At 41.1% G+C, this 12,201-nt stretch overlaps 1 protein-coding gene across 2 annotated transcripts in view; it reads left to right on the top strand.

Moving 5' to 3' along the window:
- Positions 1 to 319: 319 nt before the first annotated feature.
- LOC106817059 (probable ATP-dependent RNA helicase DDX11) overlaps positions 320 to 12,201 on the top strand; it is a 23,577-nt gene continuing 11,695 nt past the window's right edge. Inside the window, exons 1-22 of one of the 2 annotated variants that reach the window (XM_014821707.1) lie at positions 320 to 375; positions 1,579 to 1,764; positions 1,981 to 2,131; positions 3,602 to 3,666; positions 3,803 to 3,877; positions 4,780 to 4,989; positions 5,463 to 5,570; positions 5,800 to 5,890; positions 6,201 to 6,313; positions 6,531 to 6,626; positions 6,847 to 6,999; positions 7,247 to 7,418; positions 7,680 to 7,832; positions 8,291 to 8,519; positions 8,966 to 9,242; positions 9,501 to 9,650; positions 9,977 to 10,045; positions 10,298 to 10,398; positions 10,721 to 10,805; positions 11,328 to 11,406; positions 11,535 to 11,689; positions 12,076 to 12,192. In XM_014821707.1, coding sequence (XP_014677193.1) covers positions 1,582 to 1,764; positions 1,981 to 2,131; positions 3,602 to 3,666; positions 3,803 to 3,877; positions 4,780 to 4,989; positions 5,463 to 5,570; positions 5,800 to 5,890; positions 6,201 to 6,313; positions 6,531 to 6,626; positions 6,847 to 6,999; positions 7,247 to 7,418; positions 7,680 to 7,832; positions 8,291 to 8,519; positions 8,966 to 9,242; positions 9,501 to 9,650; positions 9,977 to 10,045; positions 10,298 to 10,398; positions 10,721 to 10,805; positions 11,328 to 11,406; positions 11,535 to 11,689; positions 12,076 to 12,108 — 2,748 coding nt within the window. In that variant the 5' untranslated portion in view covers positions 320 to 375; positions 1,579 to 1,581 and the 3' untranslated portion in view covers positions 12,109 to 12,192. The remainder of the gene's footprint in view (positions 376 to 1,578; positions 1,765 to 1,980; positions 2,132 to 3,601; positions 3,667 to 3,802; positions 3,878 to 4,779; positions 4,990 to 5,462; positions 5,571 to 5,799; positions 5,891 to 6,200; positions 6,314 to 6,530; positions 6,627 to 6,846; positions 7,000 to 7,246; positions 7,419 to 7,679; positions 7,833 to 8,290; positions 8,520 to 8,965; positions 9,243 to 9,500; positions 9,651 to 9,976; positions 10,046 to 10,297; positions 10,399 to 10,720; positions 10,806 to 11,327; positions 11,407 to 11,534; positions 11,690 to 12,075; positions 12,193 to 12,201) is intronic. The other variant, XM_014821708.1, reaches the window with a different exon arrangement.

The raw sequence follows: 12,201 nt of genomic DNA, 5'->3' as shown, positions 1-12,201 counted from the left end.
TCTACGTTAAATACGTTTTAGAGTATTATAATACAATTAATAATGCGTTTTACGGTTACACACAACATATAATGTGCGCATATGAATTATTTCTCCCGATAGATGGCGCGAAGATGTCATATTTGATCACCTGCCTCAAAGTCGCTGCTACATGAAACGCTTCAAGTGCCTGATATGTGGGCATGTCCCACTGATCTCTATAATATAATATAATATAATCTATATATATATATCTCTATAATATAATATAATATAATATATATTATATTATAGAGATCAGTGGCATGTCCAAAGACTAGTATGGGCGCCGGAAGAGGGCGCGGCGGCGGATTTAATTTGGCGGGAAGTGTGATTGAATGCGGAGTGTGTAACAGTGTAAGTGTGAAAACAAAATTGTTTGCATGGTTAATAATATGTATTTGTTTTGTGATACACTGTACATATATATGATGTAGTTATGCTAAACTGAGTAATTATAGTATTAGACTTAGACATAGTTAGCCTTAACCTTAGAGTGAGTCGATCCTTACAGTTACTGAGTTAGTGTTACTGTTATCACAGACACGTCACCGTCACCGTCACTATAAACCGACCAGGCTCTCCGACTGGTTACACGGCGGAGGACGTGCCACACGTAGCCTCTCGCTACGTAGTGTTAAGCGAGTTGGGAACTTGTGGCTACCGTCACTATAGACATAGTATTAGTAGGCCCTATATAGGTAGTCCGAGATTCCTCTGACCAATGGCATGCCCACACCGACGATTTTGGTGGTTTTGGTGTGGGTTTAGCACACCTAACCCACACCAAAACCACCAAAATCGTCTGTGTGGGCATTGGTCAGAGGAATCTCGGACTATAGTATATAGGTAGCCACAAGTTCCCTTCTCGCTTAACACTACGTTGGCGAGAGAGTCCTACTCCTAGTACGACGTGTAACAGTCGGAGAGCCTGGTCGGTTTATAGTATAGCTAGGTATCTATAGCATAGGTACCGACCAGGCTCTCCGACTGTTACACGTCGTAGGAGTACCTCTCGCCAACGTAGTGTTGCGAAGGGAACTTGTGGCTAGTCTCCTAGCTGCGTTGGGCTGTAAGTCACTAAGTCAGCAAGTGTAATGATGTACGTAGTCATTAGTGAATTAGTCTAGCTGTGTACAGATCATCAGATGACATAAATGTCACTGAATGCAACCGAGTTTTCGACATTTGGCTGCAACTCGGTCGAACACAAGTTGCTGCTCCATTGCATAGTGCATAATCGACAAGCGTTTGCTTGATATACAGGCACCTAATACCAATTGCTACTAAAACATTCCCAGGTTCCGTGAGTATAGAGCATGTAAAATACTTTATTGTATGCATTTGATCACTTGTCGCTTGTGAAATTTTGCCATACGTACGACGTACGACGTGATGCTTCATAGAATCTGTTGTAAGTTATTAAGTTGAGATGTGCCTATACTCGGGCACCCTTCATAAACCAGCCAATAGCTTCAGTTGCATCCAGCTGTGCACCCGACATGATTAGCTTCAGTACAAATAAGTCTGTTAACATTATATATACTTTATTTGCAACAGGAAATGGACAATTCTGCAAAAGATAACACGGAAATCTATAATGACCTCCCAGACTGCCCAGCTGATCTTCGTGTCGAGTTCCCTTTTCCTTTCAAACCATATGACATACAAGTAGATTTTATGCGCAACTTGTACAAGACATTAGAACTTGGCAAGATAGGAATTTTTGAAAGTCCAACAGGCACTGTAAGTGACGTCAATAAGGTCATTTGTATTAGTTACAGCACCTAGCTGTACTCGTAGTTTTCTATATAGAAATAATGTAAAGTAACATTAAAGGTAACCAATACTTTTCATTTTGAGAGTATATATACCATGGAACCTATTGCATAGAAATCTATATGACTATACATATTTCTGTTACTTGAACTTCAATTTTTTAATAAACTTGACATGTTTTAGGGAAAGTCGTTAAGTTTGATATGTGCTTCACTCGCTTGGCTGAGAGACCATGAGGAGAAGAAAGCCACACATCTGCAGGAGCTATTGGACGTGGAATCAGCGACTACACTCAGCAGTTCTAATGGTGATGTGAAAGCAGATACTGCTGATGGTTGGTATAGTTGATCATTGGAGTGGGCGTGCAATGCGTGCTTATGTACGTGCGTGTGTGGGTGTGCGTATGTAATTTTTTTACTAACTCCGGCTTCAAACTATAGGCTATTTTGCCTCGTTCTCGTTTGGTAGAAGAGATTGAGTATTCTTACTCCACTCATGTTATTTACTCCTGGTTTCTATTGTGTGGTTATAGTTATAATGCTTTCCGTATACTGATCTTTATGTTACCCTTACAATTGGTTATTGTTTAAGGATATACTCTCGACCTTTTGCACGGGTATTGCTCTAATGAAGATTAAACGTTTATTGATGAATGAATCGAATCAATCACACGTTTTATTTATAGAGGAGATATATCTCTATGCTCAAGCCAAAAAATTTAATGAAATTTCCAGCACCTAATTATGTTACCACACAAATTTAGAATTTTTATGTAAAAACGGTATTTTGGATATTTCTCAATTACCACAAAGAGTGAGGAAGCAAATTTTTGCCACACGTTAAGCACAATTAATATGTACCAAAATAGCACATCAGGATTTTTCTTTATGTTTCATATTTACTGAGAAAAATGAAAAAAACTGCTTAAAAATCAAGTTGTGTGTTAGAATTGCAAATTTTAGCGAATAAAGAGGCATAACTAATAAAATACGGCACTTAATAACAATCCTTGACTCGCTTTTTTACAGCAATATGTTAACATTAAAACGAGTGTAAAATTAAATTCATCTGAGTTGTAATCACAGAGAAATGTTCATTTATACATCGGCTACTATGTCAGAAATCGAAACTGAGAAATCAGCGTTTTTCTATTTTTTACAATGATCGACCGCCTGTGTGCAAAATGTGTGAACGTATGTGGAACGTCTACTGTTAGTACAGTACTTACTGTGACATAGTCCTGACTAACTGACACCACTAAATTGGTAATATGTTCCATGCACATTAAGAAATTGTGAGAAATTACGAGGTTACCTCCGCACTTTCATACAAAACACGCGTACGATGTGTACTGCATGCCGTTACTAAGCTATGTGTCAACAAACGCGTGCCTGAATGCAGGGTGTGTAACAAGGGAAATAGCGCTATTTTCGGTCGCACGGCAATTTCAACTATCACTAGCAGGTGACAGCTGTAGGAGGGTTGATGCTGAATGATACTGGCTTAGTGAATATCATGAAAATTCTGGTTGTATCATGTCTCTGAATGTATCACTCACTACACGTGTACGCGGGCAATTAAAGTGCTCTGAAAGGTTCACATGTACCGTTATATGGAGAAATGAGCATATACAGAGGTGGCACAAAGTGTTAGCCATCGAATAAAGTTGAAAATGAAAAATCGGTAACATTTTGCCTAAAACCTTGAGAGTAACCTTAATATCGCCATGGTTAACTAAAAACAAATTCAAGCAGGAATCCATAATATGGTGCTATTCTATAACAATATATGATTTTGTTTTCAGAGCCAGACTGGCTAAGAGACTTTGAAACTAATAACGAGCAGAATGAGAAAATCAGAAAACTCAAGGTCAGAATTGTAATAACAGATTACCATTACAATTTAAGTCCTATATGTTTGGTTGCTTTATATGTGATATCTACGTGATATCTATATATATATAAATATAATAATCCATTTTGCTTGGTTATTTTAACGTTTACAGGAGGAGCTGGAAAAGAAAACCAGGAGACAGGAGCGGATGAAACGCCTCAAAGAGTCTAACTATCGTCGCAAGAAGGTTTGTACACTAATCATACATTGTATCAAGAGCGTATTAAGAAGGAGAGCGTACAACGGTGAAATGCTGAAACCATGCTGCAGTATTAGTCGAATTAATAAACTTTGCCCGTTTTATTTTGACGATTCTTTGTGGTATTATTGATCAGCTGTCCTACCTTGCTAATATAAAACAAACCGATTGTCCCTACGATGCCGAAAACCAACTCGAGATACGTAGTGGCTGCGACTGTCACTCGTTCTGGCGATAGCTTCAGGAAACCTCGCGTGTTTCCGTCATTCATTGACAATGAAATTTATTTTCCTTCTACTATCTTTTCTCGCATTTCCAGTCATTGACGCAGCCATTACTCCACAAAAACGTCTTGTTATTTATCGCCATGGTGATAACCCGCCCCTTGCGCTGGATGTAGTAACGCTGTAGTAATAACGTATCGAGTCAGCGCTACACAGCGGCGACCGGAAGCAACATACAGTACACAAAACGAGAGACAGTCGCAGTAAAACTGATCTCGAGTCGGTTTTCGGCGAAAATACCAGATTTTCACTGCTCATTATCTCAGCGTAGAGGCATCGTAGGGACATGCGTTTTGTTTTATATTAACAAGGTAGGACATCTGGTCAATAATACTGCAAAGAATCGTCAAAATAAAACGGGGAAAGTTTATTAATTCGCCTAGTTCTGCAACATGGTTTCATCATTTTACCGTTGTACGCTCTCCTTCTTTATACGCTCTTGATTGTATGTGTGTATGTTTTAATCAGCTGATAGCAGGGAATTTGTCTCCTCCCCCAACCCATAAATTCATGCGTGTGTGTGTATGCATGTAATTCTTGGTCTCAAGTATTTGTCTATATCATATGGAGCACGCAATTCTGAATATCTGCAATCGTGTATGACAGGTACGAAGTTCCACAGATGTAGAATTCGACAAGCTGTTTAAAGAAGCCCCTGAAAAGGTGAAGCATGCCGGGTCAGCTTCAGACATGTATGACAGCACTGATCACGAAGATGACAGTGATTTTGTCCTTGGCGACTACCAAAGCGATGAAGAAATTACATCAAGAGGCTGCGACAGTTCCGACGAGGAAGAGGAAGAGCATGTGACAAAAGTAAGACTGAGTACAGCCTCCGGTTTTGCAACGGGAACATGGTGTGCGTTTGTCGTACTTATGGTGGTAGCAGCAAGTGAGTGACTGTAACTCTCACCTCTAAGCATGCTGATAGAGTGTTCCATTACCATCACACGTGGGGTGCTAGGTCTAACTCAATGCTGAACTGGGTCAGTAACGTGCCTCTTGGATGTATTGCATGATGATGATTTGCAGGTTTGCACAAGTATAGTGTAAAATTAACTGCTGTTAGTTTGTGTATTGCAGCGTATACTGCTATGAGATATAACTGATACGTGGGGCCTCATAACGTCAAGAAACACAATAGAAATTTGGTCACACTTATGCTTGTATTGAGCCTTAAACAGTTTTTGTTGTTTCTGCAACTTTGTTGTTGTTTGAGTCATTTCAGACGTTTACATGACTCACTATAAAATTCAATTCAAGTTGTTAACAGATGCCTCTCTGCACAGATCTACTACTGCAGTCGGACTCATTCACAGCTGTCACAGTTCGTACGTGAAGTACAGAAAAGCCCTTATGGGGATGATACAGCTATGGTCACACTGGGCTCTCGACAGGTGCGTCCACCATGACTAGCAGATGTATTCGGAACGTAAACTAACGTTAATATTTTAGCACAGGAGGCATCCGTATGTTTGACAGAATGGCCCGTGAAAAGTCGTTTTATAAATGTGTACAATACATATACATATATGATCGTTTTTACGTAATCTTTAAATGCTCGTTTGTTCGGTACAAATCTGTTTGCATTTTCAATCTCTCCGCGCATTTTTCTCCCTGCTGCAGAATCTGTGTGTGAATGAGTCTGTGCGAAGGCTGGCATCTCTGAGCCTTATGAATGAACGATGCCGAGAGCTGCAGAAAGCAAAGGTGTCAGGTAAGCGGACGGCAGGGTTCTCCAAGCCTTTTCATTATAGCATGGCGGGGCTGCCTTTACGGTCCTAGTTTTACCATTTTTTAGCATGGCGGCTATGATATTTAGAGTGGCGGGTGCATTTTAGGATGGCGGGGCTCGACGATAGCCTGGCGGGCCGCCAGGCTATAAGTGCTCTTGGAGAACCGTGGACGGGGTATAGCTACATTTCTATATATCTGAGAATTACTAATGATGTGATAGAATACATCGTGCTTGCCATGGACGTGACTGCGGATGGGGTTAAATTGTTTATGCTGTCTCGCTTTTATAGCAGACTCGAAAGAAGAAGAGGACGGTGTCGTGGTAAAGAAGAGAAAAGTGAAAGCTGGCAGTTGTCCGTTCTACAAGTACTCACCCCTGCAGAACTATAAGGACATCGTCCATGTGAGTGATATACCTATATAAATATATACATACATTTATTTATTTATTTGTTTATATATTTATAAATAGTCAATAACAGCATGGGTGAATTTATATTATGGATATACATTTCCAAATAATACATAGAATATAAAGTTAATGCCTTGTAGAAGGGACCTACATCATGATCAACAAATGTTCACCTACTCCATGATTTTTTGTCATTTTCTTTTGCTAGGCAGAAGTTAAGGACATTGAGCAGTTGGTGGACATGGGCAAGAAGATGAAGGCGTGTCCATACTTTGGAACCCGGTACGCAATTCCTGGAGCTCAGGTATCCACCAAGTGTTACAAACGCTAACTTAGGAAGTTAGTTTTGTTTTCGTACAGACTTGCAGTATAGCAACCCTTACTATAAAATATCTTTATATTTCCATTTACTTCACGATGCTACTACTGCACAACGATTTTGTGATTTCGCGCATGCAATGTTATATCGCTGTTGTAACCACGCTTTGCTGTATTTTACAAATTACGTTCGATCTCTTGTGCAGTTGGTGGCGCTACCGTACAACACACTTCTGCACAGGCAGACGCGTGAGGCATGTGGAATCAAGCTGGAAGGCAACGTTGTCATCATCGATGAAGCTCACAACCTTCTCGAGACGATCAGTAATATACACAGTATGGAAGTCACTGGTGCCCAGGTGACTATCTAGGACTGTCTGTACATAATACTGATAAGTCCAGACATTTACTGCAAATATATCCTTCCTTGTTTACCTACAAGAATGATTAGGTTTCAGTGTGGTGAAGTTGGTTAAAAACTATGGACTAGGGGAGCAGGGGTTGATGGGTGGAAATTCATGGTAGGTGAGAATTCTCGTATTCCAGTATTCCGATAAACTACTTTGAATTGGCAGAAGTGCGTGATTGTGATTTTCCGGCCAACAGGTGTCAGGTGCGCACTCGCAGCTCAGCCAGTATCTGCATCGCTACCAGAAACGCCTGCTCGCCAAAAACCTTCTCTACGTCCGTCAGATACTCCACGTGCTACAGAGCTGCATCAAGTACCTGGGTGGACGACCTGGGTGCGACCCCACCGTCACATCGTCCGGCGAGGAAGGTAGTGTTCTGTCAGACCGAGCGCCATGTTGAGTTATACCGTGTGCTCCGCTATGCAGTGACTTCGCCACTTTAGTTTGCAACGGATTGTTTATTTGATTGAGAAAGGGTTATAGTTAAAGAAGAATGTTAACATGTAAGCATTGTACTGGTGTCGCCCATTCTGAGTATATGGTTCTGTATGTATATATATATGTTATATTACATTATTATTTCTGTATATTAATTCTTTCTGTGTGTACCTCCTGGCATGTGTACGCAGATACAAGTCTGGTTACGCTGAACGAGTTTCTGTTCGGATGTGGTATCGACAACATGAACCTCTTCAAGCTGGTCAGGTACTGTGAGAAGAGTATGATTAGCAGGAAGCTGCATGGCTTCGTAGAGAAGTACCAGCCTCCCGTCGTTCTGCAGAGTAAGTCTTAGGCGCGTGTGTCCAGTCGAAGACATTTTCCTAATTACTATAAGACATAAGCGTTTGGTGACGTGAATGGTTGTTATCTGAGACGTGAATGGTTGTTATCTGAGATGTGAATGGTTGTTATCTGAGACGGTGAAAATGGTTGTTTATCGTGAGATGTGAATGGTTGTTATCTGAGACGTGAATGGTTGTTATCTGAGACGTGAATGGTTGTTATCTGAGACGTGAATGGTTGTTATCTGAGACGTGAATGGTTGTTATCTGAGACGTGAATGTTTACATTCCGATGTGATATAACATATTATAAAATAAGGCCCGACTATTTGGTGCAATTTTAGTATTGCGATAGTATAGTAATAGTTGTGATGCTATTGCAAACATTGTAATGAATCAATAGTTTGCTTAATATGCTACTATACTACACTCCTATGTGATATGGATTAATTTCACAGGTAGAGAGAATACAGACAACCAGCTGTCGTCCGTCGGAACGTTTCTGCAGAAACTCGCGAAAAAGAAAGATCCAGAAGAACGGGTGAATAACGTTGTGCCTAGTAACGGGGAGACAGAGACCGTCAGGTTATCCTCACCACTGGCGCATATTGAAGGTTTCCTGCAGGCTCTGACTAACTGCAACAAGGACGGCCGTATCATTGTCACACGACAAGAAACAGTAGCCAAGTATGTTTACCTGCAGTCAAGCGCTGGCGATCCATTGTTTCGTAATCTGTAGCAGTGCGCACACTCAGTTGTGCGGTTGTGTTGATGTTATACATGTGGAATAGAGGAACACTCCTGATCAGCTAAAAACTTACCAAGTTAGAAGAAAGGTTACAAGGGCATTGTGTAAAATGGAAAATAATATGAATGTAGCGACCATGAGGCAGTGTGGCATAGCGGATGTAGAACTCATAAAAAGAAGAAGAAAGTATGAAAGGAATATAGTTCCAAATTTTAATCCAAATATAAATGGATGGATTTTGCGTCAAATCACATAGGCTGTAATGTATTTTGTGTTACAGTTCCACACATTCATAGATCAACAGATCATTTGTGCATTCATTCGTACGTTGATATGTGTTTGTTGTTGTTTGTTGTTGTTTAGTACATCTTGTTCTCTCCGGCAGGTCGGGTCTGAAGTTTCTCCTTCTGAATCCAGCCGTGCACTTTAGCGACATCGTGCGTCAGTGCCGCGCCGTCGTCCTTGCTGGCGGAACTATGCAGCCGACAGCTGAGTTCAAGGAGCAGTTGTTCCTTGCGACCGGTGTTCCTGTCAGTCGCCTGCTGGAGTTCTCCTGTGGGCACGTGATCCCGGATGGCCAGCTGCTGCCTCTTACTCTGGCCAAGGGTCCGTCCGGTGCTGACCTTGATTTTACTTTCAAATCACGCAGCACCCCACAGATGGTATGATTTCTCTCGGTCTACGGTCGGATGGCAGCAGTAGCAGTAGCAGATGCAGCAGTAGCAGCAGTATTAGTAGCAGTAGTAGTTGTAGTAGTTGCAGCAGCAGCAGCAGTAGTAGTAGTAGTAGTAGTAGCAGCAGCAGCAGTAACTATAGTAGCAGCAGTAGTAGCAGCAGTAGTAGCAGCAGCAGTAGCAGCAGGATGATACATTTATATTTACAAGCGTTGAGACAATATAGAACGATGCTTATGTCTGCAGATCGATGAGCTTGGGCGTCTGCTGATGAACGTGTGCAACGTCGTTCCTCGTGGAATCGTCTGCTTCTTCCCATCTTACAACTATGAGAAACTTGCCTTCACTCAGTGGGAGGCGTCTGGCCTGCTGGCTCGCATCAATGCCAAGAAGGAGGTGAGTCGGTCTAAGTTGATGCTTACCACAGAGTTTAACGATCACCGGCCTGAAAGACAAAGAAAAGTGAAAGATACTAGAGAACAAAAGTTGGCATAACCAACTTTGTTGGGCATGTTTTAATTTGCTTCGTCTGATTCTGATTAATCGAAATAAACCCCCAGATAATGTATCATCTGGAAAAATACTTGTTTCATTCTTTAATAGTGTGATTTATTGGGCAGTGTACATGATTCCCTTAAAAGACGTAAACACTGGTTGGAAATGTGTGTCAGTAAATGTTGTTGGTCTGTGGAAACTTTAATGGCACTACTGTTAATATCCAGGTGTATCGAGAGCCGAAGAAGGCAAACCAGGTTGATCGAGTGTTGGCAGATTATGGAACTCGGATCAAGGTGAGAATCACTGCATATCAGTGTTAGAGGGCTGTGCTGTGATCACGACCCCTGAATCCCGGTCACAAAGCTTCCTCAAAATTCCAATCACAACCACAGCATCCCTGTCACAACCACAGCATCCCTGTCACAACCACAGCATCCCTGTCACACCCTTAGCATCCCTGTCACACCCTTAGCATCCCTGTCACACCCTTAGCATCTGAGTAAGAAGACAAATGTCTTGAGCCTTACCTCTTCATCTTCTTGCAGGAGAGCGAGAAGTTTGGTAGTGTGCGGACAGGTGCCATCCTGTTCTGTGTCGTAGGCGGCAAGATGAGCGAGGGAATCAACTTCTCCGATGATCTCGGCAGGTAATGCAAACACTGGCAATCACTCCCTTAGTGTCAATGTATTCCCCTTTCAATCCCTAATCAATCAATCCCTTAGTATCAATGTATTCCTCTATCAATCCCCTAGTATCAATGTATTTCCCTATCAATCCCTAATCAATCGATGCCCTAGTATTCGATGTCAGGTTGCTGCAAATAATAAATCTTTTCAGGTCAGTCTCAGCTCGGCTTACATACGAACATGTCCTCCATAGCTTTCAGTAGCCATAGCCATAGACCGTGTCATGTGTGCATTTCACGCCATAAATGTTTTTCTAATTAAAATATTTTATTCAATTGCCAGGTGCATTGTGATGGTTGGTCTACCTTTCCCTAACATGTTCTCAGCTGAGCTCAAGGAAAAGATGGACTACCTGAACAAGAATGTGGTGAGACTCTATTCGCAAAAACCTTTTCAAAAATGGTCTGGATCGTTGCATGCCATATATATGTGCTAAGCAAACTTTGTTTAGGGTAACATAAATGGTGTTCACTTACCTATGTTTGATTGTCAAAGGATATGGAATGTCGATTTACTACATGGGACTGTTCATTCGCTCTGGCAGAGATTCTGGAACTGTCTACACATATCTATCTATCTCAACCAAAATGGAAATTGTATTGGTGGGATATATTTTGGATTCAATTATCAATATTTGTACTTCAGAATATGGAATTTAGGTGTTATCAGTAATGATTGTGGCTATTCATTTTTTCCCACCTACATTAGACTGGTACTGTTTTTTTTATTAAGATAAGAATATTATATTTATATTTTAGATATATTTATATGTATATTATGTGTTTATAATATTATATTTTATTATGTTTTATAAGAAGTTCAGTATCTGAGAATGATAACAGCATTATTGCTATGGTTAGTGTATTCTTTCCTCTTGTTGATCCTCCAGGCGACCGGCCCTGGTAAGCGACAGCCTGGGCAGATATACTATGAGAACCTGTGCATGAAAGCTGTCAACCAGTCAATAGGTGAGGCATTCTTTCAATATCTTTCTAAATTATAGCCATCGATCTTTAACCATGCATTGGCACATAAGAGTTAAGGATGAAAACCTGGCATTATTTTGGACATTCATTGACAAAATTTTGTTTTGCAGGACGGGCGATTCGTCACCGTGACGACTCGGCCGCCATCTTGCTGCTGGACCAGCGCTATGCGCGTGCGTCGGTCGTTGCTGCGTTGCCGGGATGGATCGCTGAACACGTGAAGTGTCATTCCCACTTTGCCTCTGCCTTCTCATCACTGCGTAAGGTGAGCGAGTGTGCATGCCACCACGCTGGGCTTGCAGATTGTTAATCTATTTGTTTGGTTCCTGTGTCGTGATGAATACATCCGATTCAATTCCAGACCATTTCAGTTAAGGGTATTCACTCGGTGGTAGGCGTCTTGCTTGCCATTTTAATTTTTTTAATTTACATTTTGATGTCACAGTTGATGTTTTTGCGAAAAGGTCGTCAATACCAGTCAACCAATACACTCATTTCATCATATTTGAATCTTAGATCTTCACGTATTGGGTGCATTAAAACTACTTCTCTTGCTGTTAAATATGTGTTCATACAAGCGTTTTGTGATCGCTGGGTGGTGGAAGTTATGCACGATATTCTTGCATGATGATCTTTTTTCTTTTTCTTTAGTTTTTTACCACGTCGAAACATGGAAATAATTAACGCAAGCTGGTTGAGTATCAGAATCAACATCACCAGTGTGCAAAAGCAGGTGGCCAGTTTTTCCAATGGTAGGAGTAATGTAAAGTAATTGAG

Source organism: Priapulus caudatus, unplaced genomic scaffold (assembly GCF_000485595.1).
Source record: "Priapulus caudatus unplaced genomic scaffold, Priapulus_caudatus-5.0.1 Scaffold1580, whole genome shotgun sequence".
In the NCBI taxonomy this organism is placed as follows: Eukaryota; Metazoa; Priapulida; class Priapulimorpha; order Priapulimorphida; family Priapulidae; genus Priapulus; species Priapulus caudatus.
The sequence above is the reverse complement of the archived record's forward strand: the minus strand, read 5'-3'. Positions and strand labels throughout refer to the sequence as shown.